This window comes from Colletotrichum gloeosporioides (genome assembly GCF_011800055.1).
Source record: "Colletotrichum gloeosporioides strain Lc1 chromosome Unknown consensus_67, whole genome shotgun sequence".
Lineage (NCBI taxonomy): Eukaryota > Fungi > Ascomycota > Sordariomycetes > Glomerellales > Glomerellaceae > Colletotrichum > Colletotrichum gloeosporioides.
The window spans coordinates 423,853-451,419 of record NW_025544712.1 but is presented as its reverse complement, the minus strand read 5'-3'; the positions used below and the strand labels follow the sequence as shown (position 1 = coordinate 451,419).

General features: G+C 52.9%; 14 protein-coding genes across 14 annotated transcripts; 8 read left to right on the top strand and 6 right to left on the bottom strand.

The window, feature by feature from the left end:
* Positions 1–167: 167 nt before the first annotated feature.
* On the top strand, positions 168–1,993 carry GCG54_00005535 (Phenylacetaldehyde dehydrogenase; the record flags this gene model as incomplete). Its single annotated transcript, XM_045405557.1, has 3 exons — positions 168–229; positions 361–402; positions 544–1,993. 3 exons carry the CDS (start codon positions 168–170, stop codon positions 1,991–1,993), a joined length of 1,554 nt encoding a protein of 517 aa, XP_045260538.1.
* Positions 1,994–3,552: 1,559 nt separating this feature from the next.
* Positions 3,553–4,170, top strand: GCG54_00005534 (putative gluconokinase; the record flags this gene model as incomplete). The annotated part of the gene is made up of 2 exons (XM_045405556.1): positions 3,553–3,669; positions 3,739–4,170. 2 exons carry the CDS (start codon positions 3,553–3,555, stop codon positions 4,168–4,170), a joined length of 549 nt encoding a protein of 182 aa, XP_045260537.1.
* Positions 4,171–5,100: 930 nt separating this feature from the next.
* GCG54_00005533 (Alcohol dehydrogenase [acceptor]) lies at positions 5,101–7,352 on the top strand (the record flags this gene model as incomplete). Its single annotated transcript, XM_045405555.1, has 10 exons — positions 5,101–5,134; positions 5,235–5,584; positions 5,638–5,720; positions 5,772–5,844; positions 5,894–6,107; positions 6,161–6,570; positions 6,636–6,926; positions 6,975–7,135; positions 7,196–7,212; positions 7,282–7,352. 10 exons carry the CDS (start codon positions 5,101–5,103, stop codon positions 7,350–7,352), a joined length of 1,704 nt encoding a protein of 567 aa, XP_045260536.1.
* Positions 7,353–7,531: 179 nt separating this feature from the next.
* GCG54_00005532 (uncharacterized protein) lies at positions 7,532–8,455 on the bottom strand (the record flags this gene model as incomplete). Its single annotated transcript, XM_045405554.1, has 1 exon — positions 7,532–8,455. One exon carries the CDS (start codon positions 8,453–8,455, stop codon positions 7,532–7,534), a length of 924 nt encoding a protein of 307 aa, XP_045260535.1.
* A 620-nt stretch (positions 8,456–9,075) lies between these two features.
* On the top strand, positions 9,076–10,787 carry GCG54_00005531 (uncharacterized protein; the record flags this gene model as incomplete). Its single annotated transcript, XM_045405553.1, has 5 exons — positions 9,076–9,109; positions 9,177–9,506; positions 9,555–9,841; positions 9,906–10,184; positions 10,215–10,787. The coding sequence occupies 5 exons, from the start codon at positions 9,076–9,078 to the stop codon at positions 10,785–10,787; spliced, it is 1,503 nt and encodes a 500-aa protein (XP_045260534.1).
* Positions 10,788–10,930: 143 nt separating this feature from the next.
* Positions 10,931–12,894, bottom strand: GCG54_00005530 (putative transporter C11D3.18C; the record flags this gene model as incomplete). The annotated part of the gene is given in 6 exon segments (XM_045405552.1): positions 10,931–11,940; positions 12,003–12,099; positions 12,278–12,322; positions 12,383–12,451; positions 12,516–12,621; positions 12,638–12,894. 6 exon segments carry the CDS (start codon positions 12,892–12,894, stop codon positions 10,931–10,933), a joined length of 1,584 nt encoding a protein of 527 aa, XP_045260533.1.
* A 1,098-nt stretch (positions 12,895–13,992) lies between these two features.
* On the top strand, positions 13,993–15,484 carry GCG54_00005529 (uncharacterized protein; the record flags this gene model as incomplete). The annotated part of the gene is made up of 4 exons (XM_045405551.1): positions 13,993–14,433; positions 14,505–14,820; positions 14,879–15,104; positions 15,172–15,484. The coding sequence occupies 4 exons, from the start codon at positions 13,993–13,995 to the stop codon at positions 15,482–15,484; spliced, it is 1,296 nt and encodes a 431-aa protein (XP_045260532.1).
* Positions 15,485–15,581: 97 nt separating this feature from the next.
* Positions 15,582–16,685, bottom strand: GCG54_00005528 (uncharacterized protein; the record flags this gene model as incomplete). Its single annotated transcript, XM_045405550.1, has 2 exons — positions 16,595–16,685; positions 15,582–16,562 (listed from the first exon to the last, which is right to left on the bottom strand). The coding sequence occupies exons 1-2, from the start codon at positions 16,634–16,636 to the stop codon at positions 15,582–15,584; spliced, it is 1,023 nt and encodes a 340-aa protein (XP_045260531.1). The 5' UTR covers positions 16,637–16,685.
* A 719-nt stretch (positions 16,686–17,404) lies between these two features.
* GCG54_00005527 (Protoporphyrin uptake protein 1) lies at positions 17,405–18,453 on the bottom strand (the record flags this gene model as incomplete). The annotated part of the gene is made up of 4 exons (XM_045405549.1): positions 17,405–17,564; positions 17,624–17,698; positions 17,757–17,833; positions 17,857–18,453. The coding sequence occupies 4 exons, from the start codon at positions 18,451–18,453 to the stop codon at positions 17,405–17,407; spliced, it is 909 nt and encodes a 302-aa protein (XP_045260530.1).
* A 1,180-nt stretch (positions 18,454–19,633) lies between these two features.
* Positions 19,634–21,237, top strand: GCG54_00005526 (uncharacterized protein; the record flags this gene model as incomplete). Its single annotated transcript, XM_045405548.1, has 3 exons — positions 19,634–19,715; positions 19,774–20,115; positions 20,168–21,237. The coding sequence occupies 3 exons, from the start codon at positions 19,634–19,636 to the stop codon at positions 21,235–21,237; spliced, it is 1,494 nt and encodes a 497-aa protein (XP_045260529.1).
* A 163-nt stretch (positions 21,238–21,400) lies between these two features.
* GCG54_00005525 (uncharacterized protein) lies at positions 21,401–21,942 on the top strand (the record flags this gene model as incomplete). The annotated part of the gene is made up of 2 exons (XM_045405547.1): positions 21,401–21,485; positions 21,518–21,942. 2 exons carry the CDS (start codon positions 21,401–21,403, stop codon positions 21,940–21,942), a joined length of 510 nt encoding a protein of 169 aa, XP_045260528.1.
* A 473-nt stretch (positions 21,943–22,415) lies between these two features.
* GCG54_00005524 (Secondary metabolism regulator LAE1) lies at positions 22,416–23,818 on the top strand (the record flags this gene model as incomplete). The annotated part of the gene is made up of 7 exons (XM_045405546.1): positions 22,416–22,499; positions 22,565–22,614; positions 22,669–22,803; positions 22,860–22,926; positions 22,987–23,027; positions 23,080–23,715; positions 23,761–23,818. The coding sequence occupies 7 exons, from the start codon at positions 22,416–22,418 to the stop codon at positions 23,816–23,818; spliced, it is 1,071 nt and encodes a 356-aa protein (XP_045260527.1).
* A 386-nt stretch (positions 23,819–24,204) lies between these two features.
* GCG54_00005523 (uncharacterized protein) lies at positions 24,205–25,548 on the bottom strand (the record flags this gene model as incomplete). Its single annotated transcript, XM_045405545.1, has 1 exon — positions 24,205–25,548. One exon carries the CDS (start codon positions 25,546–25,548, stop codon positions 24,205–24,207), a length of 1,344 nt encoding a protein of 447 aa, XP_045260526.1.
* Positions 25,549–26,034: 486 nt separating this feature from the next.
* On the bottom strand, positions 26,035–27,171 carry GCG54_00005522 (Patatin-like protein 4; the record flags this gene model as incomplete). The annotated part of the gene is made up of 2 exons (XM_045405544.1): positions 26,035–26,686; positions 26,759–27,171. 2 exons carry the CDS (start codon positions 27,169–27,171, stop codon positions 26,035–26,037), a joined length of 1,065 nt encoding a protein of 354 aa, XP_045260525.1.
* Positions 27,172–27,567: the final 396 nt, after the last annotated feature.

Here is a 27,567-nt window from a genome sequence, read left to right as displayed (position 1 = left end):
CATGTATCCCGCATTGTGCCCCGCATGAAGACATAATGGGCCTTTTTGAACTCTCACCTCCCCGATTAAAGCAAAGCGGCCTCGAAGAAACATTCTCTTCTTTCGTTGGACAGGACTCCACGGACGAAAAAAACCTTCGAGACTGACAGGACAGCTGAGAAGACAGGATGACAGCCCAGGCGTTCAACCTCTGGGTGGGAGGCCAGGAGAAGCCGGGCCATGCAGAGCAGTTCGTGACGTTCCCTTCTTCTCTTCTACGTGTTGACCCCGCGCGCGCATAATATCTGCATGGCCATCTGTGCTCGTGCTTCATGCTCGTGGCTCAAGCTCAATGGCTCGCGGCTGACACGGTGCCAACAGGATTCCAGTCGAAGACCCTGCGACGGGCGAAATTTTTGCAAGGTAAGGCTTGCATCCGTTGGGTCACTGGAGTGCACTCAGTCCCCTCTCCCCCAATCCTTCTCCGTGCTGTCATGCCCGTCACAACTGTCAAGCTTACTGAGCACTTCTTGTCTTTGTTTCTAACCATCCGACAACGTGCAGCTGTCACGCCGCATCCGCTGAAGATGTCGACGAGGCCATCCGCGTCGCGTACAACACGTTCAAGGCCGGGACCTGGTCCAAGGCCCCCCGCCACGTCCGGGCCGAGGTCCTCGACAAGACGGCGGAGCTCCTCACGGCGGAACTCCCTTCCCTGATCCCCCTCGAGGTGCAGCAGACCGGACGCGCGATACGCGAGATGCGCGCGCAGGTGCCCACACTCGTCAAGTGGTTCAAGTATTATGCTGCGCTGCTGCGCACTGAAGAGCGTGCGGTGCTCCCGACCGTGGGAAAGCTGCACAACTGGATTGACCGCCTGCCCCTTGGCGTCGTTGTGCAGATCACCCCCTTCAACCACCCGCTGCTCATCGCTGTCAAGAAAATCGCGCCGGCAATTGCCGCGGGAAACAGTGTCATTGTGAAGCCCAGCGAATTGACGCCCCTCACCACGCTGCTGCTCGGCAAGATCCTGAAGCAGGCGGGCGTGCCTGATGGTGCGTTCAGCGTGCTGCCCGGCTACGGCGCGACGACGGGCAAGGCGCTCGTTGAGCACCCCCTCGTCCGCAAGGTGGACGTCACAGGTGGGACGTTGGCAGGCAGAGCCATCGGGTCAATCGTGGGCGGCAATCTGGCGCGGTACACGGCAGAGTTGGGAGGAAAGGCGCCGCTGGTCGTGTTTGAGCAAGCCGACATTGACGTCGCAGTCAACGGCATCGCCTTTGGATCGTTCATCGCCAGCGGACAGACATGCGTGGCAAGCACGAGGATCCTCGTGGAGGAGAAGACCCTGCAGACGCTGGTCTCGAAGCTCAAAACGAAGACGGAATCCATCACGCGACGCATGGGGTCCCCGAGCAACCCAGAATCCATGATGGGACCGCTCATCTCGGCGAAGCAGCTGAAGAACGTGGAGGCGCTTGTGGACGATGCGCTTGCGACGGAGGGCGAGGCGCTGGTTGGGGGTCGTCGCATGTCTGGCACGAGCGGACTCGACGGGACTGATTTCTCAAAGGGATACTTTTACGAGCCGACGGTGCTGGTGTCCAAGTCCGGGGGCGACATCCTCAAGACGCGCATCTGGCGGGAGGAGGCGTTTGGGCCGGTGATTGTGGTGGCGGCATTCAAGACGGAGGAGGAGGCCATCGCGCAGGCAAACGACAGCGAATTCGGACTGGGAGCGGGCATCTGGACGCGGGACGTGGCGCAGGCGTTTCGAGTGTCGGAGCAGATTGACGCAGGCATCGTGTGGGTGAACACGCACCATCGAAACGATCCTAGCAGTCCGTGGGGTGGCGCGAAGAGCGCGAGCGGCGTTGGCAGCGAGAACGGCATCGATGCGTACCAGGCGTACACGACGACCAAGAGCACCATCATCAGCTTTGCGAGCTCCGAAGAGGCGTTGGCGACGGATGACTGGTTCCGAGAGGGTGCGGGCGATGTGCGGTATGGATAGAAAGCATGGCCATTGTGTCGGAATGAAAAAAAGAATAGCAAGATATCGACCAATACGAGGGAACTGTCCGCGAGGCAGCAGAGAAAAAAAGTGACAGAACGACGACAGGTTGGACGAGATGATTGATGTTTGTGGTTTGATGTTCGGGGATGAAGAATGGGCAGCAGCGCTGTTTCGACCAGGGTGAAAGACCTCCTCAGTGCGTGCTTGCTGCATGCACCCAACCAGACAACTACCTAGGAAGGAGCACTGTGGCTGACATGCTCCTGCCGTACAGCGTGCATCGTGGGCGGTCCTTCCTGCTGTATCTCGGGCCGCAGACGCCAAAAGAACAACGTCAGGAGGGCCCAGAACTCCGGACTTGGGTGCAGATTCGAAACTTCAAAAAGCAGGAGGCATCCACCTGATAATTACACCTGATACGTAACTAACGGATTCTCCTGGGCGTTCAAAAAGACAAAAGATAGGTCCATCCAGGATTCGAACCTGGGCTTACGGAAGGTCTGGGTGTGAATCAGAATCCGACGTCCTAACCAACTAGACTAATAGACCGATGCCTATTGGTTGTTGAGGGGTCTGGTGGAAACTAGCTCTAAGACGGCAACCCACCTTGCCTAGCCCTCGAGAGACACTTCGTCGAAGGCAGGCAACTTTTTGATCAGTCACTTCCTGTACCTGACGAATACCAGATGCCGCTGTTTAAATGATCGCATCGGATGACATCAGATGTGTCCTTCCCTGCTGCCGAAATTCAGCCAAATGACGGCAATTCGTGCTGATAGTTCCCTTTGATGCCGCTACCCGTGCCGTTACCCACGGGCGGAAAATGGGAGGAAAACGGACATGCATATTCAATTTCCCTTGATTGGACCAAATCCCTGACTCTCGCAACATTGAACATGGGCAAGCTTTCCAGTGCATGCATCGCAAACAAACTCGTTTGAGAGTTCCTGATGTTCCGGAAGTTGTCTGATCCCTTCTCATCCATCCAGAACGAGATATGCGGGTACGAAAGGGGCAACATGCTCCCTGTCTCTCTCTCTCTCTCTCTCTCTCTCTCTCTCTCTCTCTCTCTCTCTCTCTCTCTCTCTCTCTCTCTCTCTCTCACGCAAGCCACACGAACCAGCGTTCGCCTCAACAGACACACCTGCCACGGTCGGGGCCGCATGACATCATCCGAACGCCATCGGCAGGCAAAACCCAAGTGGGAACGAACGAACACCACGGCCGACAGGCGGCCAAACATCAGACAACCGGAAGGAATGGAAAGTCTGAAGGAGCCTCCTGTTCCTGTTCCTGTTCCTGGCCACTGCGAACCATCAGCCTGTGCCCTCGTCTCTGTTGTCCACCACCTCGCTTCTCGACTATTGCCTTATTGAGAGCGCCACCTCGTTCAAACGCATTGGCGGACAACGTTAAAGCAACCTCACCCATCGCGCCTGAACGTCCCCCGTCCGAGAACACCGATGAGACCGCTTTGAGTCGGCCATCCCGTTGATGAGCATCCGCCAAGCCTTTCCATTTGAAGCGAGTATTGAATGAATCAAGCCCACGCAAAAATGTCGCGCCCGAAAGAACACATCATCTTCCTGACGGGACCGACGGGCACCGGCAAGACGACGATAGCAAAGCACATCACCGACGCCCTGGACATGACCTTTATCGAAGGCGACGATGTCCGTGCCCCCCTTCTTCCTTAAAACATACCTAGGTAACACACTGACACCCGCGGAAAACGATTACAGTACCACCCGAAAGAAAACGTGGAAAAGATGCACAGGGGCGAGCCGCTCACCGACTCGGATCGTTGGGGCTGGCTCGACACGCTGCGCGACGAGGCCCTCAAGGAGCTGGAGCGCGACGGGCTGCGCGGCGTCGTGGTGACCTGCTCCGCGCTGAAGCGGGGCTACCGCGACGAGCTGCGCGGCGCGTCGCACCCGGAGAAGGACATCTTTGTCAACTTCGTGACGCTGCACGCGCCGGAGGATGTGCTGTTCGAGAGGGTCAAGAATAGGCACGGGCACTTTGCCGGCGCGAATCTCGTGCATAGCCAGTTCCAGAGCCTGGACCCGGCCCAGGAGGATGAGGAGGATGTTGTCGGGGTTGATGTGCAGCCGCCCATGGGGGTGGTGAAGGAGGATGCGTTGAAGAAGGTGAAGGAGTTGATTAGTAGGTGAGAGGTATGCCTATCTTCGGCCCGTGGTGTAGATGGTTGAACACCTTGTTGTGTGACTTTCGGCGTTAGGCGAGGTGCGATCTGGGTGTTGATGAGATGAGACGATGTCTTTGGGTTACTCGGCCGAGCCCCGGATAGACTACCATGTTTGATGCCCAACACACAGCCAAGAATAAAGATTCTCTAGCTTTGATGTAAGATCTCAGCTGCCAATTCGATTGAGGCGAAGAAGTAATAATATATGTGGGGTTGTGGATGGGATTGTTTACAGCATCGTGAGCGGCTGAACCTCTGTCTTGAAGAAGATCATCAACTAAGGGTGCGGACATCTCTCCGTCTTGCCATCCAAGTCAATAAAAGCAAACCTATTATCAATTATATGCCACAAGACTCATCCTTCACAGGATCCGTCACCTCAGCTCAGCCCGCTTCTGCATCCGACTCTGCACACCAACTGAATTACCACAGCTCCAGCTTACAGGTTATATCGGGATCGTCGAACCCCAATGGTCAGCGTCGCACGACATCGGGAAACCCAACCAATTCGGCAATAGTCCAGCAGTGACAGTTGACAAGCTGTTGGAGAAGCCAGGGAACTTTACGTTGGGGTAACATGCTTTTCCGGGGATGTTAATCGTCCCCGTTTCCACTGCCCGTTGCCCGCCATTAACCTCCAAGTCTGTTGGAACTTTGGAAATGCCGAGTAATCGACCGCCGATCCGTGATACTAAAACCTTAGCCGCAGCGGACCATGTGGATTTGGTTCACCCAATACGAGAGACACATGTCGATAGTTCATTCTGCAGGGAGAAAAGCAATTCTCAGCCTTAGAATGAGGAGAAGCGCCGAGGGTGGTATTTAAGGCAATCTTGTTCATCTGATCCCCTTACCTCCCGCTCAAACGCAAACTTCCCATCGTGAGAATCTCGCCATGACGCAGGAATTCGACTTTGTCATCGTCGGTGGTAAGTCCCCCCAAACCCTCCTCGCCAACATCAGATGAGGGGCTTCTCCCAATATCCCCTCCCACGCCCGCTCTGCGGCTAACCTGTGCCGACCCAATAGGCGGAACCGCCGGCTGCCTCCTCGCCGCCCGCCTCGCCGCGACGTCCTCCAATCCCAGCGTCGCGCTGCTCGAGGGCGGCGGCGACATCAACAAGCCCGAGTATCGCCGCACCGCCGAGCGCTACTTCACGATCGCGCAGCCGGGGCTGGACTACGGGTACGTCTCGACGTCGCAGGAGCACGCGCGGGGCCGCGAGGTGCCGCAGGCGCGCGGGAAGGGTCTGGGTGGCTCGAGTGCGGTCAACTTCCAGGTGTGGTCGCTCGGCGCGCGGGCGGAGTTTGACGCGTGGGCGGAGGCGGCTGGGGATGAGGTTTGGGGGTTTAAGAGTGTTGTTGAGAGGGTGAAGCAGGTTTGTCAGGATGATTTCTTTTGGGTTCTTGGGGGGAGGCTGACGTCTAGTAGTTGGAGAATCTGCACACAGATGGGCTGGGGAAAGAGTGGGATGGATATGTCAGACCGGATCCGAAGTATCATGGTTATTCTGGGTCTGTGGTGTCGTTATCGTTCATATGGTTCGCCAGCTAATCTTGGTTCAGACCTGTGGATGTTTCTATCGGACACGTTGAGCGCGAGACCAAGTCCTTCATCGACGCTGGGGTTGATCTCGGGGTGAGTCGCTCACCCAAAGTGACTGCTTATCGCTTCTAACGAATGCAAGCACAAACGCAATTTGGACCCCAATGATGGAGATCCAATTGGCTTCTCGTTGAACTCATCAACCACTTTAAACGGCGTGCGCACAACCAGCGCCTCGGCGTTCATAGAAAAGCACGTTCCGCCCAACCTGACAATCCTGACGGAGAGCCGCATCGTCAAGATTCTATTTGAAAAGGATCGCGCCATTGGAGTTGTGAAGGAAGACGGGTCGCAGTGTAAGTAGTGTCGACAACTTATCATCATGCCAGTCTCACTCAGTGCAAATTAGTACTCGCAAAGAAGGAAGTCATCCTTTCAGCCGGTGCCTTGGACACTCCACGGCTACTTCTTCTCTCAGGCGTCGGTCCTAGGACAGACCTCGAAGCTCTCGGAATCAGTGTTGTTAAAGACCTGGACGGGGTCGGCAAGTCCTTCACGGACCATCCCATGATTGTCACCTGCTTCCAGATGAAGCCTGGGTTCACGGACAGAATGGGCCTGGCTGATCCGGCCAAGTACCAAGAAGCCATCAAGCAGCTCACCGAGACCGGAAACGGGCCCCTCTTGGGACACTTCTCATCCGTTCCGCACGCGTTCCTGAAGAATGATAGGGCCTACGCTTCCCCAGAATTTGAAGCCCTCCCTGAAGATGCGAAAGATCTGTTGCTGAAGCCAGGTGTTCCGAGCTACGAGATGGTGGTAAGTCTGCACCACAACACTACCGCAGACTAACATGCCCGACTAACACAACTGCCCTCTCCAAGATCGGCCCGCTGATCCCTCCAAACCACGCCTTCGAGAGCGCAGATGACGGATTCTTCTCCGTCTTCGTGGCGAATATGAACTCCCAGTCTCGCGGTCAGATCAAGCTCAAATCCGCCGACCCGAACGACCCGCCCTCGGTCGACCCAAAGTACCTGAGCCACCCATACGACGTCGTCAACCTGCGAGAGGCGCTCAGGGAGGGGCTGAAACTGATGCAAACACCGACCATGAAGGAGCACTTTGTGAGGCCCATCTTTGCACCCAAGTCCGACAGCGACGAAGACATTGTGGTATGTTACACTGTAAAGAGACCTCGCTCGGTAGCTGACAAAGTCCAGGAATTCATCGAGCAAAATGTCGCCGGCTTGTGGCATCCTTCATGTAGTGTTAGGATGGGCAAGACTGAGCAGGATGGCAGCTGCGTCGATGCAGATCTGAAGGTGCATGGGCTGAGCGGACTGAGAGTTGCTGATTTGAGCGTGACGTCCATGCTCCCAAGGTATGTATAACCATTGACTGCATTTCATACAGGATAGATAGCTGACTGCATCACTCACAGTGGCCGTAAGTTGATCCGTAAACTCGCAGTCTGCTGTACTAGTTGCTGTGGGCGCTTATCATCAACCTACTAATGTTCTCCTACAGATCCTCAAATTGTTGCGTATGTTATTGGACAAATTGCTGCTGAGAAAATCGCTAGAGAATATGGACTTTGAGTATTTTACATATGTATGAATCGCAGTAGAAAAGCATTCAACAGAGAAAGAGATGAGCCTAAGACTCATTTCAAAGAGCGTCCCATATTTTTCCTACGAACAGAATGTAGTAGATATCAGACATCATTCTAAAAACAGATAAGAGCCTAATCGCGTGAAGACGCCGAGTAATGAGAAAACTAGTTGACCGGCAGGCATTCCAAGAGGAGTGTCCTGTCCCTCTGCAGAGCCGTCTCGACAGAAGTCAGAGGAATACCAAACTTTTCCTCAACCTCCCTCGCACTTGCGACGGTCCAGTTGAGATCCTTGATGTTCGCCATGAGGTGGAACCTCTGACCAAAAACGCTTATACCCATCGCCTCAACCTCCTCAAGAGTCCGCTTCGCCACGCCCACCTCTCGCCCGCTGACCCTGACCAAGATATTTCGTACCTCCTCAATGGTGAGCATCTCGTTTCCGAGATTAATCTCCTGACCTCCAAACTTGACTGGGTCCCGCAAGGCCGCCGCCGCAAACCTTCCAACGTCGTTGGCATCTGTATACGGCACCCTGGCCCCGTCCTCAAGCAAATGGTCCAGTACACCGTGGGCCGGCAGCCGCGGGAAGTTGCCATACGCTCCCGGCACGAAGAAATCGTGGTGGATGACAGCCGGCCGGAGGATAGTATACGCTTCAAACCCGCCGCCGCGGACAATCTCCTCGACAGCGGCCTTGGACGCGAAGTAATCATGCAGCTGGATCTTCTTGGTCGCGTCGTCGTCCCACATGGCCCTGTTCGCGGTGCCGTGCGTCGTGGCCACGACGATGCTCTCGACGCCAGCTTTGCGGCACGCGTCGACGACGGTCTTGGCCTGGAGAGCTTCCAGGCCGGGGAAGGGGACGGTATTCAGGAAGACACCCTTGCAGCCCCGAGCGGCGCGGTAGATGTCGTCAAAGTTCTTGCTCTCGCCTTGAAACAGGGTGATGTTCGGGCTTTGGAGGACGGCTGGGACCTTTTGGAGGTCGCGAACGACTGCATGGATCTTGGCGCCCGCGGCGAGGAGGTGGGTGATGACCCAACGGCTTTGCTGGCCGGTTGCTTGGGTGATGAGATAGGTGGACATGTTGGATATATGTGAGGATGATAGCAGTGGTAAGTTGTTTAAGTAGGAGCGATAAGAAGATGATCTGTGTGGAACCTGTGTATTGTTGCTTTCACTGTTGTCCATCTAGGTTGGATGGACGCCGCTTTATATCGAAATCTCCTCCCCGGGGTTTCTTGGAAAGAAGATCATCTTCGGATTGATAATCGTCAACTTGTCGTCGCACACCCATCATCCGTAGTGAACTCGCGTGCATGTCTGGCAACAGTAGTTCACGGAGCAAGTTGAGTGCCGAATGGCGCGAGCATTCAGGACTACCCAAAATCAGAGACAATCATGCAGCTCTTAGCGTCGATAAAAGTTGCTTCGTGTGGGGTAAGGGAATCCTTCGTCGCAGTCTGACCCCAACAACCAATCGCCGCTAGGTTGAGCCACGGAGTAAGACATCTCGAAAGGGCTTAGGGGAGCTTACAAATGGTCAGACTTGTGGCTGCATTGCGAAGTCAATAAAAGCGTCAGCAACCCCATCGAAAGCAACTTTCTCCGAGCCCTTCGACTTACGGGGGTCTGATCTCCCCAGAAGTCGGCTTTCAGAACTCGCCGTGCCCGGATCCAACATATCCGGTCCATCCGTCGTTCAAATGAAGGTCCGGAAAGGCTGCTGGACATGCGCAGGTCAGTGATGACACCAAGTACATAATATTAATGCAGGTAAGAGAGACCATCTAATCGCTTTGTTTAGATCGCAAGATCCAATGTGACGGAACTCGGCCAAAGTGCCAAAAGTGCGCAAGGTCAAGGAGAGAATGCCATGGATATGAGATTCGGCTTTCCTGGCCCAGACAGAACGACAGAAAGCGTGCAATAACTGTAAAAATCACTCAGGATATTGTCAATTTTCCGAGCCGCCGGGAGTCTGGCAAAGCTGTATTCCTGAATACCTTTGGACAGGATCTGGAAGAGTACGGCTATAGGGCCGGAGAATCACGGCTTTCTCGCCCCTTGGAACCTTCCCCAAAGTTGAGATTGCAGCCTCATCAGCAGATCCATCATATGGACCTCATCTATCACTGTAAGCCTCTATGCTGGACATCCACTGTCAACCTCTAATACTTGGCAGTCCATAACTTTGCTCATGTGTCGTTGGTCACATTTGGCCAACGTTCTTCTGAGATACGGGATGTACTCCTTGGGATGGCTTTAGTGCATGATGAAGTCTCCGGCGTCGCTCTCTTCCACGCTTTACTCGCCTTCTCTTCGCTTCACCGCCATGGTCTCAATGGGCATACCATACAGCTCAAGGGCCGCGCTCTCCAGACGCTCTCGGCTTCGGTCAAGGGCGATACTTTGACTTCAGGGAAAGCTGCACAACACGTAGCTGCGTCTATGCTTCTAGGGGCGTTCGAAGTGAGTGTCTATTGAAATTGGCTGGCAGAACGTAGGTCCTAACATTAAGCTCTAGACATTGCAGCCACTTGAGGGCACTAGTGAATGGCTTTTGCATGTATGGGGGGCTACAGACATGGTACAAGCAACTCCCCTGAGGGATCAAACGCCTAATAACGACACGGGTCGGCTCCTTCAATGGGTGCACTATCACGAAACACTTTCACGCTTCGCTATGCATCATTGGCGACACAATTCACTGGTTGCAGAGGGGCCATCAAGAAGTGCCCGTGGGCTCCAAGTTGCTGAACAGATTTCTTTGACAAGGCACAGACTTGTGAGGGATCTCTCCATCACCAGCCTCGTTGGCTTCCACTGATGTGCTCTTTCCTAGACCCATCCTACCGTCAATCCTACATATGCGATCTTGAATCTGCTATCCGAAGTCTGCGATACAGTTCTCGACCCAAGAGATCCCCGGACCAGCAGTACGAAGTACCAAACTCATCTCCAAGATTTGAAGAGCAGGGTAGGAAACGTCTCCATCGAGGCAGCCTCCGCCGAGCCCACGCCTGATGCCATGTTTGCCGTCCACCTCTACCAAATAGCAACGCAGATCTATCTTGCGCGAGTCTCCCAAAGCCCGTGGGAGGCGACGGAAGACCTCGACGCTCTCGTCGATGCCGCATTCGCGGGCCCTATTAAGTCATGCTCCTGTGAGCATTTCTTTCCCTTGCTCATCCTAGCTTGCGAAGCACACAGGGACGACCAAAGATTAGCCATTGTCAACCTGATCGAAAGGACACAGAGGGATACGCGCATCCGTAGTATTGAGGGGGTTAGGAACACAGTCAGATCCATCTGGGCGCAGCAAGACCTGCACAAAGATGACGAGGTACTGATGGACTATCTCGGTATCATGACTACTGCGATCAGCTCCGGCAGCGCTGTACCGTCTTTCGCGTAAACCTCGAAGTCTTCAAAAGTCTTGAATGGCTTCGCGCCATTGACTGTGAGTTATAATTTGAGATATGGGAACACCAGAGATGGAACGCTACATAATTTGGGACACTAAAACTTTCGCCACAACTAGTACTATCAGCTGGCTCTTCAGATAAGATACCTAAATCCCTTGCCGACAGCAATCACTTGCCCAGCAGCCTCAGCTTCTTGCTCCTTCAACTCCAGCTTCCTGTTTTCTCTCTTCAACACGAAGTGCAGTACAACAGCGGCGATGATAGCCATGAAAGCCATGGCAGCATTCACACTGAACGCCAACACGAACCGCGGGGCGGCATTGTTTGGATACAGGTACGAGCCGTAAATACCTGCCAGCGTCGAGAACGCGTTGTTAAATGCAACGGCGGCCGCACGCTTGGCAGCGGGTCGATACATTGTGTTAGCGGTCCAAACCATCGACATGTTGAAGCCCGTGTAGATGCCGGGCAGCATAATCATGGCACCAAAGTACCGCGGACCGATCCCCGTCGCGGCACTCGAGATAATGAACCCCAGCAGCGAGCAGGCCAACGGCGCAACGGTGTGCCAGAACCGCTCGTTCGTGCGGTCCGCGTTCCACGACACCGCCGCACAGGCGATGCACGCGAGCAGATACGGCGGCGACGTCAGGAGCAGCGTCGTGATGCGGTCCTTGCCGAGACTCCCCACGACGGTGGGGAAGAAGCTGTTGATCGAGATGGAGCTCGCCGCTCCGTACACCAGCACGACGAGGATCCAGTTGATGGGGTCGACCATGATCATCTTGAACCCGGCAAAGATGGGCTGCTCGGACGACGAAGTCCAGTCCTCCTCGCCCGCGGCGTCGACCTCCATGCGCCACATGGCCATCTGACGTTCTTGCTCCGTGAGCCATTTTGTATTTGCCGGGAAATCGGGGAGGATGAAGAAGGCGGCGCAGGCGATGAGAACCGTCAGCGAGCCCTCGATGATGAAGAGCCAACGCCACGCGAGCAGGCCGCCGAGGCCGTCCATGCCGTTTGTTATTCCTGCGGCGATGAGGCCTGAGAAGGCTCCGGAAAGCATTGAACCGCTGTAAAAGAGGCCGGTCCGAACGCCGAGTTCCTTGCGGACGTACCACGCACTCAGGGTCGCAAGACATCCTGTTCGAGCATTTCGTTAGCAATGCGATCCTACAATGGGAGACTTATTGGGTGCTGCGAACCTGGGTAGAATGCTGCTTCCACGAAACCAAGAAGAAAGCGAGTTGCCAAGAGACCGCCGAAGCTATGCGCTGCGCCGCTGCAGGCACACAGTACTCCCTGGCAATTCATGTCAGCCAAAACACTGTTCCGTGATGTGTGGTTACACAACCCGAGATCCGGTTGTGGCATCCCCAGTCACGTTACACTCATGCAATGCAGCCGTGCGATGATGGGCAGCGGGAAGTGGTAGATCGCTTAATTGACTGGGAATGGAACCAGGAAACGTCATGCTTACCCAGACTGCCATGCATCCTGTCAAGTAGATTGCAGGACGACCGATCTGTTTTAAATATTCGTCAGTTTGTTTTCCAATCGTCCTGGGCTGGGTTTTCAGTCTTACCTTGTTCAGAAACATGTTGGACGGTACCTGCATCAAGATGTATCCGACAAAGAGGATCGATACGCACGTCTGAGTGCCAAAGTCGTCAGCCGTCGTTCGCATTGAAATAGAGCATGGGCTGAAGATTGCTTACTTGGAACTCGCTGCCCGTTAATCCTAGATCCTTTTCTAAACCTCCCAGTCTCGCTGATCCGATGGCGTTCCTAATCAGTCGGTAAGTCTGGAACCCGGGCTTTGAACTACTCAGAAACTAACCTGTCCAGATAGTTCATAATGTAGATCAAGATCATGGTCGGCAACATTCGCATATCGACTTTTCGAATCAACTTCTTCTCAAGCTTCTCCAATTCCTCCTCTGACAAGTCCCTTAGAAGTTCCGGCAACGGCCTAGCCGACCATTCCGTAGTTTGTCCTTCAAAACTGGCTCTGCTCTCGTCGGTGGTATCGTACTTCTTTTTCTGGGAGTCAACCTTGACTGCGTCTTCGTTATCGGTCTTCATACCGGTCGCCATGTTGAACTTTGCTTTGGACGGTAGTAACGTCCTCGTGCCAAAACGTTCCCGGTTAAGGCACCTCAAGTCTGGTCCCAGGACGCTGTTAAATAATTGGCCTCAACAAGGACGGAGGTAGAGACGGCAATAAGCACACATTGGCCGACTTTGATCAGCAGCTCAATTCCTCAAAACCTCCAATCCCTCAATGTTGCCCAACCTAGAGGTATCTCCCTGTGCGAGATACCTCAGCGATGGGCAGGTCCAAGCCGGAAAGCTCCCCCCAATCGGCGATAACGCTATCTCTCACGAGATAGGTGCGGACAAGGAAGAGGCCAGCGGATGAAATGCCCCAAATGCAACGTTCTCCGCCCGGAGGTCAACACGTCCTCACGGTTCGTAGGTATCGGCTGTTAATGCACGGATTGCCGGCGGGTCTGGTGGGTTCACGGGATTGCGGGGTGGTGATGGTAATGGAAATTGAAGCCCGTAAGGATGCGGTGACTTATCAGTCGGCCGCTAGAGCACGAGAAACCGAACTGGCGGGCGGGTCTGACGATGGCTCCTTTTATCTTTTTGTGCGGCCAGGCTCGCTTTCGACATCGGCGGTCTGATGCCGATTGAAATTTCTTGGAGCCTGGGCATTCACGGAGTTGGTGCCCGCCTCCGTGATGACCGCTCGTGGAATCCTTGTTGGTTGATGAGCATTGTGCAGTATCTCTTGGACCAGGGGTCTCCCGCGGCAAGGTGACGCATTTGCCTAGTCTGCCGCTAATCGACGTCGGACTTGGAGGGTACAAACATGCGCGTATTGTTGGCCGTCTCACTTTGAATTGCTCTTCATTGTGGATCGATTGACGTTCGCAAACGCGGGGAAAGTTGGGTACTTCACAATGCACTTTGCGGTGTGCTTAAGCCGATGCGCTCGCCGAAGATTGCGTCGGCTTCATGATCGGTCGAGTTTGCTTTGTGAGCCGATTGCAACTTGTTGTTTTATAGCCATTTATAGTTGACCGCGTGGAAGGGCCGCAAGAATAGAGTTGAATCAACCGAACCCCAAGAACCGGCTTTGTACCAGCAACATTGCAGCGAGAAACATCACAATCCATCTCAAATACAATGTCTAAACCATCCGTTCTCATCGTGGGAGGCGGCGTCTTCGGGACCTCCACGGCATACCACATGTCCCTACGTGGATACAGCTCCGTCACAGTCCTCGATCGCTTCGATGCGCCTTCCAAAGATTCAGCAGCGACCGATTTGAACAAGGTCGTCCGCGCCGACTACCCCAACCCGCTGTACGCCAAGCTCGGCGACGAGACCATGCGGGAGTGGACCAATCCCAGCTCTATCTTTGCAGGCATGTACCGCGAGACGGGGTGGATCATGAGCGGGCACAGCATGACCCGGGGATGGCTCCACAGCGCCGTTGAGACCGCGAAGAAGGCCGGCCGTGAAGGTGTCAAGTTCATGTCGACGGAAGAGATGAAGCAGAGGTGGCCCGTCCTGACGGGCGACTTCCCAGACTGGACGAATCTTTGGAGTCCTGTGGCTGGTTGGGTGAGTTCCTTATCAATGATGATAAATAGTACTTGATGTTGTGGAGTGAACTGACGTGGGACTTGTTCTAGGTGCCATCCGGTCAGGCGCTCTTGAGAATGGCCAACGCCGCGAAAGCCCAGGGTGTCAAGTACATTAGCGGAGAGGCCGGATACGTCAAGAAGCTGCTGTATGACAGCGACGGAACTTGCAAAGGCGCTATCGCTGCAGACGGTACCATTTACACGGCTGACATTGTCGTGCTCGCAACTGGTGCCAACACGGCGACGCTAGTGGATGCGAAGAAGGAGGTTGTGGCACAAACGTCCGTCATCTGTGTGATGAAGCTGGAGCCACATGAGGTTGAGAAGTACAAGGACATCCCCATTATTGATGACTTTGAACAAGGTCGGTTAATATTCCCTGCATCGGACGCAACTTGACATGGGTTCCTAACATACCCTAGGCATCATTTTCCCACCAGATGAGAACGGGTTGATCAAACTCTGCAGTGTGCGCTTGCTCACGAACTATCGCAACCGATATGTTGCGGGAGCTTCAGTGACGCATTCTCTTGCGGACTACCCAGATGACGGGTGTCCCAAGGAAATTGAGGAGGAAATGCGGACCTTCGTTCGTGAGATGATTCCAGAGCTAGCTGATCGACCATTCGTTTCCACCAAGCTTTGCTGGTAAGTTTAAAGATCGTGTTGATGCATGCAAAGAGACGACAGGTTCAACTGCTGACACCGAGAACAGGGATGGAATTGCCTCAGACTTGAACTTCAGAGTTTGCCCGTACCCCAACACTAAAAACCTCTTCGTCGCCACAGTTGGCTCTAATCACGGTTTCAAGTTCTTGCCAATCATTGGCAAGTATGTTATTGACATGTTGGAGGGCAAACTGAGTGAGGATTACAAGGACTTATGGTCTTGGAAGAATGGCCGAGTTCCTGAGGGCACACAGGATCCACACCCATGGCCTCTTCGAGATCTTTCCGACTTGTCGGGTTGGCGAAGCCGTAATGCTGCAGGAGGTGGTAAGCTGCCATGGACTTGGAGCCGTCTTTGAAGGCATACTTAAATACAAGATGAGAAACACTATAGTAATTCAAGCACATGACCTCAGGAGGTCGGGAATGAGTCCTTTAAAAACCAATTAGCTCATCTCAGTTCAACAGACCAGTCGCTCTACGGAATTTCTCTCCGCAATCCCCGACCCACCACAGATCCCGTAGAGATGACAAAACAGCACAGTAACTCTGCAAGATTTGTAGTGCCATCGAATCCCTCATCTGTAAGAGGGTGATAAAGTCGTCAGAGACAGTTGTAGGCCAGCCTCCAACGAGCCGAAATTCAGGGGCCTGTCTAACTAAGGACGGTCGTAATTGTATGATAGCGTCCTTCAGCACTGGATTCTTGGCTGCAGTTTGAAGACCGGCCAGTGCTAACAGTTCGGATTCAAACCCTGGCGTCTCGGAGTCTCGCGGCTCGTACAAAAGCTTTGCCAACTCCTGGCTATGAGGCGCTTTCCCTACTGACGCCCACAGAGCTCGCTTCCCTCGTAATGCGGCGAATATTTCAAGGATGTTGGTGAGTTTGAAATTCTCTTGAGTAGTTTGCAGCTGAGCGAAAGTCAAGATGCATATTATGGCGGAAAACATGACCAGAGGTTCATACTCGGCAGTAGTATCTTCGAGGTACTGCAGCTGGTGGCGAAACAATTGGAGTCCAAGTTGCTGATGATGGAGAGCTCGTACGTAGACCTGGCTCCGCGGCATATCCTCGATGCTACATATGGAGTAGGCGAGATGTGTTCCGGCCAGGGCAAGAATACCATGCATCAACAGAGGTTGTTCGTAAGCCAAATTCGGTATCGAGTGTTGCCATATATGCTGTGCATCCGGGATCAAGGACAACGACCTCGCCGTCGATGTGGAGAAATGGTGCATCAGCTTCATGTCCAGCGCGTCGAACGTGAGTTGGACCATCGAAGGAATGTCTCTCCCCATGGCGTGATTTTCAGGACTGCTAGTTGGCGAAGAAATATCTGCAATATTCGCCGCTTTGGAGTACGGGTCTGCCCATGCATATGAGCAGCTCTTCCCGAACCGCTGACAATTCCTGCATTTTGGGTACGTCTCGTCGCACTAGTAGGCTCTGTGTCAGTCAACAGTCAGACCGTGAGATCGATGTCCTTGCCTTGACGCGACGAGCCTTGCATTGAGCACAGCCTAAACGCGACTTCACGTGTGGACGTCGACTCGGCATAACTGCAGGATGAGCTTCAAATTTTCGACAAATAGAGCGTTGTAAGTTGGAATGAGGAAAAGTGTACGAGAGAGTACGACGACGCCTAGATTTATGTGCGGTGCTCAATGTTGGCGGCGCGGCGTCAGCAGCTAAGCCACTGATTGTGTAGTGCTGACAGGCTGGTCTTACCTAGCGGCTTGGTGACTTGCAGCTTTCGCAACCTCTCCTGCGCCTAGACCTGAAGACTGAGCATTTAGTTTACCTAGATGCTGGACGTTGTTGACTTGCCTCTATTAGACAAGACTGCAAACGTTCCATCCGGCTGGTCCGGAAGATCGCTGAGGTAGCATTCGTGATTTTACGGTCAGGAGTCTTGGCTTTCGGGCTATGGTTCGTCAATCTCTCCACGCACGGGCGGAAATTCGCTTGGTTGACTTACTCGGACAGATTGAAAGCCCGAGCTAGGTGAATAAGTGTATGTATTGTCTGCCCTCAATCTATTTGGCTTCTATCGTCTCTGAACCAATCATAACTTACAGCTACTTAAGTCCAAACTCTCATTTACTACCGACCACTTTGTCGGAGCAATCCATAGTGTAATCAAATAGAAACCAACATGAAGCACCTGCCGGACGCATTGACCCAAGCCTCGGCGCAGCCAATCACAAGTCCCATTCGCGGTTTTGGAAGCCTTGTTAGTAGCCCGAGAATGTTGATGTAGTGGTAGACACGGCGTAGATCATGAGGAGGCGGGTACGCTTCCCATAGGATATTCGGAGTCAACCGGGTGAGTACTCTTAGCCTGGGTCTTCGAGGTCTCTCCTTCACGAGAGCTAATAGCAGGGAAGAAGATTCCGGGATGCGCAATTGACACCAGAAGACACGCAACTGCAATCATCCTAGAGGTCCAGGTCAACATCGAAGCCGCCCCAAATGCATCAACTTCTGCCAAACTTACATGCCATCGAGGACAATGAACTCTTCTTCTTTGCGCATAAGTGGGTTGCCCCAACCGCCAGCCATTTCCGGGAGACTACATGGCATACAGTTAATAACAATCCTGTCGCTGTGTATTCTCAAACGTGTCTTACCGGTAGATGCATCTGATAAAAATGGCGATAAAGGCTGCCGCGGAAGCAGACAGATAAAAACGGAACATCCAACTAGGCTGTGCTGGCTGGTTCCACGCACTCGAATCACTTGACCCACGGCTCCTGTTCCTGAACGTCCGCCAGGCAAGTCCACAGCAAGTAAGCCGCAGATACCCATCGTGACAACCTGAACCGCGATGCCGGCAATCATGATGTTGTTTCCCGTCTCGGCCGCGCTTCCTCCGTCGCTAGAGGACGCAGCCGCACCGCCGGCTGCCTGCATGAGAAAGCTGATTGCGTCGCAGCTGATGAAAATCCAAGTATACCATTTCGGGGCAAGACGTGAATTCTCCGGGCCGATGTAGAGAACGAGGTGCTTGAGCGTGAGGTAGATTCCCGCGGCTAGGAACGACGGGGCGAGAATGAGGCAGATGACTTGCAAACGGAAGCCGACGCCGCTCCAGGGGTTCTTGCTCATCATCAGTCGGCCGATGTATCCCAGTGCTTCGAGCAGACAACCAATAACCATGACGGTCGTAAACGCACGAAGCCGATATTTGACGCCGAGGGAAAGCTGTGAGACAGTGCAAATAATGAAGATGGTTAAGAGAAAGGCGTTGCCGCCGACATTGGGGTAGTAGCCATAAACCGTAGCCTCAACTGGGCAAATGGGGTGGATTTCGGTGCATTTACTCATTTTAACAAGTATGCTATATGGTTGATGGTTAAAAGCTGATGAAAAAGAACATGATGGGTTGTTAGATTCCTTAAAACTTTGCAGGACATAATTTATATCTGTTGAAATTCTTGAAAAATGTGGCTATTCCTACTAAGCTCTACTTCTCTCTCAGGCTTTAGAAGCAGGTGAGAGTTTGTACTAGGCTTCTAAAATGAGCAGCATGCCGTATTTCGTTTATCGTAGACTAAGGTATTCCGCAATGATGAACGTTGAGGCTTGTGGACAACTAAGACCATGAAGGATTTCGTATGATTCAAGCGGGATCTGCGGGATGAGCCGTCCGTCTCGTTCCTCGTACACTAGACTCATTCTGCACTAGTTCCCACCCTGGCAGTGCTCCGGTCGCTCCCACTAATTACTTCACATGTGTTGTCGAAGCCGTAGAAGATCCTAAAAACAATACATCAAGGTTTGGGAAGTGACAAGGCTCTTTCTCTGCTCGTAATCTGAGAGCGGAAGAGGACCCGGAGGACGAGATGGTGCAATGATGAGCCGATCGATGAGTGCCGGAAATGCTTCCGGGCAGAGCAAACATGCAACCACAACACCCTGGAATCCGACTCATCATTTTCTCCCAAGCGTCAGGGGCCAAATGCACACCAAATGCCACTGACATGCCCTTGACTTGGCCATCTGGCGGGAAAGCGAGGTAGCCACCCGTTCCACAAACAATCATCTCCAACACCGAGTCCCAAACTCAAGGACTACCTACTAAACACCATGAAACCCCAACTTCCCAGAAACCCCAATCCCTGCATCATCAACGATTCGCAGAGCAAAGCGGTGCGACACCATTACGCTGAATATCCACCACTTAGCGTCTGGGGCCGATGCATGCCGCCCCGCCTGGCATCGCTAACAGCATGTACAACCCCTCTGCGAGCTCCTTAAATGGGAAGCTGGACGCCCCGGCCGTTATCAAGACGGCCTCCGCACCCATCCCATGCGGTGTTATCGCAATTGATGTGCACGCGTCGATGCTGTTCCCTGCCACAATCCCAACAGCTTGGATCTCGCCTCCGGTATCGCTCGTCTCAATTTCGTCTTGGCGTTTGCCGTTTTGAATCGCTCCCTCGCAGACATCGGGCCGTTAGCATACTCAACTGAGCAAGTCAATCGGTCCGGTAATAACGTCGTCATGGTGACAAGTCCAGCGCAGAAGGGCCGCAGTTCTGTGGCATGCAAGGCTTGTCATGGACAGAAGCTCAAATGCAATGGAGGTACGTCTTCCACTGCCGCTCAATGAGCAAGGTACATGGCGTTGATGAAGGATTTCAGGAACTCCGTGTCAGCGCTGCCAAGTGCGCCGTCGGGAGTGTGTCTACCCGGTCAAGGAAAAGTTCACGACTGTGTCGGAGAGCTATTTGCGAATGCTCGAAAAGGAGCTGGCTTCCGTTCGGAGAGGATCAAATCAATCGCCCTCGAACTCGTCACATGCACCGGAGCCTATTCAAACAGACGTTCACAGTCCCGACTTTGCTGCGCCCATGTCTCCTCCAAAGACCAGTAGAACCATCAAAGAAGAGATGCCGGAAGACTGCAGCACGGAAAAGTTCTTCCATACACTACTTTCTCGGAAGGAGAAATACACATACTCTCGTCTCAAGTTCGACTTTTTGCGTGAGTTGATCAATCAAAGACGAGAGGAGAAGACTAACTCCGAGTTCTGTAGATCCTGAGGTGCATCTCAGACTTCCCCCAAGACCATACGCATTTCACCTCCTCCAAGCTTTTGAGGAGGGCTTCAGCGAATACCATTGGTTTCTCCGCAAGAATTTCCGGGACAGACTGATGTTGACATATTCTGACCCCAGTTCCCAATCCAAAGACCGCAATTGGCTCTGCAGAGTGTCTGTTGTTCTGGCTCTAGCTGAAAGCTTCAATCGGTCTCGTATGACTGCATCCACACACATGCAGCTCACTGGAGAACAGCCTGCTAGTCCCTACGGCATCCTGCCTCCGATATCTTCCTCACCAACGTCTAACTCGGAGTCTTCTGAAACGCCACAAGCACCACCACCGCCGCCAGGGTCAGACTATTTTGAGCAGGGTTTGATGCTGCTGAAAATGTCGTCCGAGGAGCCGGTCTCAGAAGATGTTGAAGCTCTCAATCTCATTGCAAGTCAAATCCGAAGTCACCAAGAGCCAGAGCTGACCGGTTTCAAGGCTTTCTATTGCTATTCACTGAATCGGAGGAAAACGGCGTACTCGTACGCTAGTCAAAGCTGTGCCCTTGCCAAGCTCCTGCAGCTTCACAAACCAGTGACCGCGCAAACGCCAACTGACGCAGACCAGAATGTTCGAATTATGAATGAGCACAGAAAGAGACTTTGGTGGACATCATATTGCATGGACCGAATGATCAGCACCGAGTTGGGAGTGTCGCCCGCTCTTGCATCTGTCCCCGAGGGAATGCAACTACCGTGCTCAGCTGGGCTCACTCCTGAAGACTTGGAACAGTTCTCGAATCCAAGTCTTCTGGCTGCGTCAACTCAGCTGTGCGAGATAAAGCGTCATGTTGTAATCACTGCCGCGCAACATTCAGACGTGGATGACGAGAGGCGACTGAACATTGTCAAACCTTGCATCGACATGCTCCAGGATTGGAGAGCTAACTTACCGAGCAACATGACCTTCACGTTTGAGGATAGCCTTCCTACCAGACTAATGGAAGCGCAATACGGGCGGATCCTGGCCTCGATCTATATGAGATACCACCAGGCAGGTCCCGATCTTGGCTAGTGACATATTAGACACTGTTACTAACCATTAATAGTGTTCCATCTTACTCTTGAGACCTCTCTATCTTCAACGACTTTCATCCATAGTCCAGACGCGTCGACTTAATAGTCAGCAAGCAAGCTCTGGTCGCTCAGGCTTTCCATCAAACGGTGGGGGAGACGCAATGAAAGCTGTCAAGATGCAATGTCTTCAAGCAGCTCGCAACAATTGCAAGATTCTCCTCGGTCTTTGGAATTACGACAAGATCGGTAAGGGCTCACTATTCTCCACGATTCCCTAGATTGCTCACAGAGTGTCTCGTCAACAGCAAAATTCGGATATTGGGAGTCCCTCCATCTTTTCTCTGGACTATCTATCCTAGCTCTCGCGCGCGTATCAATCAATTGCGACCGAATCTCAAGTCCTTCGTCAGGAGATCATGATGCGGCCCTCTACTCTCGGACGAGAGAGCTTCTACGAGAGATGGCCCGCGTCGGTAACCCCGCTGCGAAAGACCACGACGCATTGCTATCCGATGTCGAGGCGATGGTTATGAGGGTTCAAGAAGAGGAGCGGTTGACCGAGCAGACGAGAACGGAGGTCGAAACCCCCAACGAGAACTCGAGCTTTTCTGACTTCATGTTCGCGGACATGGGGAGCGAGCAACAGATCTGGTGCGACACGGATTGGGAAAACATACTGAGCTCGTATACTCAAGGCATATGATGTCTCTCATGAATATCAAGCATTTACGAGACTTCGCACCGATGGGACGATACTTCAGTAAAAGTCGCCCCCGTGGCTGGTCCCGATTGCAGTGGGCAGGGGGTTGACAGGATGCTGGAGACAAACGCAGGCTGGGTACCCGTAACCGGCTCTAACCCCGTGCCTTACCCGGCCAATAGTCGTAAATTGCTTCACAGCTGCCATAAAAGGCCAAGAAGCCGCTGTGAGCAAGGCTTTTCATTCGCCGGGGAAGCCGGGTTGTTGGGTATTCTTAGCGAGCCCAGCCGACTTGCAGATGTGCGTGCATGGAGAACCAACAGACAAATAACGAACCACTTCCGAAAAGAGGAGGGCCCCTCTGCGGGGTTTTGTTTTCACAACTAGTCTTTTGGCCTGGAACCAAACCCTCGGATTTTGTTCCCTGATTTCCTTTTTCCAAACTGTTTCACCTCAGACCTTCAATAGTAGTCGCGATGTCTGCCTCACCAACTCAAGCCGCTGTGCCAACTAGCTCGCCGCCCCCAGCCAACGTCCCCGACGACGGACCCATCAATCCTGTAGGTTCTCCTAGAGTCCACACCCGTTCTCCACGAGATGGCAGCTGACTTGATAACGCCACCAGGATGTCGCCGCCGACGAGACCGACAATGAGTCTCAGGCGGAAACAGAGAGGTAAAGATACACAGGCGATTGCCAGAGGTTACTCATCGACTGACATTTCCGAAGCATTCGCACATCTTCGACCGCGTCTTTGAGCGAAAGTATTACCGAGTACCGTCGCATTCATGGACGTACCTACACCCAGAAGACCGACTACTGGGGCCCCAATGACGAAAGGCAGAACGAGGGACTGGAGATTAAGTATGGTCTATAAATATAAGCTTTTCGTGACGGGTACTAACACGACATTCCCACAGTCACTACTGGATGACCTTGTTCCTTGGCGATAAACTGTTCCTTGCACCCCTTGGCGACAGCCCTCAGGTAATATGAAGCGAACCTTGAGACGACGGCAGACGAACAAATGATTGACAATCTGATCAGAATGTTCTCGATGTTGGTACTGGAACTGGTATTTGGGCCATGTGAGTTCACAGATTGAGATGCGATGGGCACACCGGCTGACCATCTTAACAGCGACTTTGCCGATGAGTTCCCGTCAGCCGATGTCATTGGCGTTGACATCTCGCCTATCCAGCCGGGCTGGGTCCCGCCTAACTGCAAATTCCAAATCGACGACATTGAACAGGATTGGACCTTCCCCGACTCTCACTTCGACTTTGTGCATGTTCGAAACATGGAAGGCAGTGTATCCAACTGGGTAGACTTCTATAAGAAGGCCTTCGAGACTATGAAGCCCGGCGGCTACATCGAGATCAAGGAGATGGATATTGAGTGCCGCTCTCAGATCCAGACTCTTCCCGAGGACCACCCTTTCAAGAACTGGCGCAAGTTCCTTAGCCAGGCTTGTGACAAGATAGGCAAGATCCCAAACCAGGTCCACGATCACGGCATCGCCAAGGCTCTCCGCGAGGCTGGTTTCATTGACGTCGTCGAAAAGAAGTGGCCTATCCCTATCGGCCCATGGGCTAAGGATCCCACGTTGAAGGAGGTCGGCACATCATCCTTAGAGTTCCTCGACCAGTCGCTAGAGGGATTCGGGACATTTTTACTCAAGGAGATTCTTGGCTGGGAGTATGCAGAGGTCATCGTTTTCATCAGCGAGATGAGAAAGGCCCTGAAGGATACCAGCATCCAGCCGATCATGGAACTGTAAGTCGACGTTTCGAACTGAAGTACGTTGCTAATATCTGCAAGGCATCTTGTATACGCCCGTAAGCCTGAGCAAGAGGCACCCACAGCTCCTGAAGTCTGAATTATAGCATTTTAGCTATAGATCGAATCATTGAATGTTTCATAGAATGACACCGACCCTCGAAAGATCCTTTGTGCAACTTAAAAGGCGCAACACAGGATGATATCTCTAAGAGTGATGGGTAGAACGTATGATTCCTCGGCTAAGCTTTCTACCTTGTGTGAGAAAGCTCTTCTTCCACGGCTCCGTACCTATGAACTCTTTGAACCCAAGTCAACGCCCGATCCACCTTTACCCCAATTTGCCTTATGAGGCCTCTGCTTTTGTTCGTGAAATGCAAAAAAAGACATGGTCCCCTCGCCACGATCGCAAGCAGATCTGAGCGATGACCCCACATTCCTATGGAGATGTGACTGATAGAGTGCGTCGTCCTACATGTCCACACTTCACGTTCCCATCCCTGCAGGGCCACCTCCCAAATCCTGCCTCAATACTCCGTGGAGCCTGCCAGCCGTAGGATACTGAATGTAAGAGGCATACAACTGCTCCAAAACTATCACTCGAAACTCAAGCATGCCTCCGGCCACAGCTTTCCAAGCCTCTTTGACCTCCTTCGCGAGGCTAAACGCCGACAACTTGTCGCGGTGAACGGTGGCCCTCACCAGTCCGTTCCCAGCTTCATACCGAAACAAAAAGCACCCTAATCTTCCACTAGATTTCCCCCGAGCATGATGCCACAATTCCATGATCCGTAACTGGGGCATGAGTTGTGCCTTCTCTCCCGCCGCGAGCAGAACCTTGTTCGCCAACGCAGAGTCTGCCGTTAGGTAGCTTGACGTCAGAGATAGAGTGTGGAGGCTGCGCCACGGAGCAAAACTTGACGGAGGCTTCGCGCTGAAGAAGTCGTGCGCTTCTAAGGCGAATGTGACGCAGAGGGATTCCAGACGGTGGCTTGCTTCCACCGCAGCTAGCACCAAGTCATGGTCAATGTTCTTGGGGGGATCTTCGTTCAGCCATACCCTATCGTATTCCCAAAGCGATACGGTCCGAGTGAAATTGGGAAGGTTCCTCAGCAAGGCCGTATTTGCGGCGTCACGCTCACTCTGACTCTTGGCGTCAAGGCCTGCGTAAGGCTCATATGCAACCTGTTCCAGATTCGGGAAGCATCCAAGGACTAGCCTCACAGTTTCAGGGGAAAAGCTTCGGAAGTGACGTCGGGTAAGAATGAATCTGGCCACGGCTGGGACCGGTGGCAGGACGACCTGGACATTGTTGTGGGAAACCAAGTTCAGCAGGCTCCCCAGGGTACGTTTCCTCGCCCCGAGACCCCAACCATGAGTCAATGAAATATCCGCCCACGCCCAGTCGTCCATATCTCTTTCCAGCTTCTTGAAGCTGTGCAGAGCGTCGCTGCGTGAAGCAGCGCTGAGGTCCAACGTCACACCGCTGCTGTCCTTCCATTGGGAGAGGGTATTGAGAAGAAGTATAAGATGTCGACTGAATATCCTATTGTTCTTTCTCATGGTATTCTTGTCCTCGGCAAGCTGGCATACGTCGTGGCCGTAATCTGCCAATTCAATATGTAAGCGGATCCTCTTGATGTAGCGTTCTCGTCTGCGGTCGACGATTCGTCCCAGCCGCAATATGTCAGCCACTGATTGTAGCTTCAAGGATGCAAGCGCTTTCTTCTCGATAATGGCCTGCCATTCTGCACCAGCCGCTACCAATTGCAGCAGCCTCGTCGTTCTTTGTTCTTTCTGTGCCCTTAGCTCCTGCTGGTACCTTCTCATTGGCCGTGCCCTTTCTCGTGCATTTTCTCGTGCCCTTTCCTCTTCCTGTATCACCAGTTCTGCAATCATGAGTCTGATCTCAAACGGGAGAGAAGTTTGGTTGGTTGATTGTAACGGCCTTTCCCGTTCCTCCTGGGAACTCGTTTGTCTCTCTTGAGGATTACTTCCAGCCATTTTGACACTGGTAGTTTTCGATTCGCCGTCCCTTAAATCCAGGATTCTTGGTCGCAGAAAGTTGTCTCTGCCTGTTCCTGCTCCAAAGATGGAGGAAGGACAACTTTTGAAGGGTGAAATCTTTGAAGACGATTTATCTGAGCTCGAACTCTGAACGTGGATAATTCAGCCATTTCATGGTTGTTATCAATCAAGCTTTGTGAACTACTGCTTATCAAGGTATGGACTATTCGGCACGAATCACAAAACATTGCTGATTCTTCGTACAGGTACATATCTTACACTAGATCACACAAGGTAGGTAATAAGTAGTCATGCATCCTTCGGACAGATGGCATCGACCGCCTTCTCAATCCACTCATGCGCCTTCGGATGCGTGACAGAGTTCCTCGCTAGTTTCTTCAACAACTCCATCTTGTTGTAATCCGCAAGGCCAATCTTGTTCCTCCCCAGCGACGGGTTGAATCTGATGTACTTGGTATCAGCATGCTCAGCACGCTGATTTAGCATCGATATGTGCCGCGAAAAGTCCTTGGCCTTGGCGTTCGTGTTGGTCGAGAAGGCCATCACGGTCGACAGCACCCCTGTGATCTTGAGCAAAGAGTCCGTGGGCGAATCCGCCCTCTCCCACCCCGTGCCGAGACTGATCACACAGGAGATCTTGGGCTCCGGCTCGCCTGGCTTCACTAGGTCATATCTCGAGTTCCACAGCTGGTCGATAGGATTATTGTTGAGAAGGCCGCCGTCCCAAAACGTCAATTGCCTTTTCGCTCCCTCGGGCCACTTGACTTCGGGGAAGTACGTCGGCGCGGCGGACGTCGCCCTCGTTGCGAGGCAGATTGTGATTTTGTCGCGGTGTTCTTTCATGATGTCGTTTGCCATCGAGGAGACGTAGTTGTTGTTGTCCTTGTATGTCTTCATCAAAGCCGTTTCGGCCCTGTCTTGAGCCGTCGTGCATATGATCCTACGTATTTCCATACTTGGTTAATGATGCATCCCGAGGCTACGAAGATGGGCGTCATTTTGGTATTCTTACATCTTGCCAGCCGCCGGGTGCTGAAGTAGGGCATTTCCCTTCAACGTCTTGTCGTCCTGGTCCAGACCATGGTCTGCGACTACCCGTTGGACGGCCTTTTTGAGAGATTCGCCATCGAACCGACTATTCTGGACTACAGACTTGCTGTTGTTAACCCAAGAAGAAACCTTCTGACCAAGAAAGTCGATGGAGTAGCCGTAAATCTTGGGCTTGAATATGTCTTTGGCTATCTCGTCATACGTTTTGATGGCTTCGGTAGCCGTCATGCGGAATCGAAACAGCAAGAGGCCAATGATACCTCCAGTGCTTGTTCCAGCAGCAAGCTCGAAGTAATCCACTGGACGAGGCTCCTCTTTCAAGCCCCTCCTGACTTGGATTCGTTTCATGATGTTTTGCAAGACGATGAGAGACATGATTCCGCGGACGCCACCTCCGTCCAAAGCCAGTAGACGCGCTCCATTAGGGTGTTTGGTAGCGGGAGATGGTGTTCGTGTTTGCAACGTCGAAGTTGTTGAAGTCGCAAATGCATTGCTGCCTCGAAGCTTGATGCTACGATGGGCCTTACATGTCGCCAGCACTCGAGAAGACATATCGGTGATATCTGAACGCCTTCCCAGCAATGCCGATTCATTTACCTGCTCACTAGGCGTGTATGTTCGCTGACCTCAACTAATTGGATAGGAGCCTTGATTCTGGACCTGAGCGCAGACGTGGTCATCCATTCTAGCCTCGCCGTGGGTCCTAATTAGAATTTTCTTCTTCAATCGGCAGGGGGATGTTCCGGAATGGCGGTATGTTGGAACTACTGT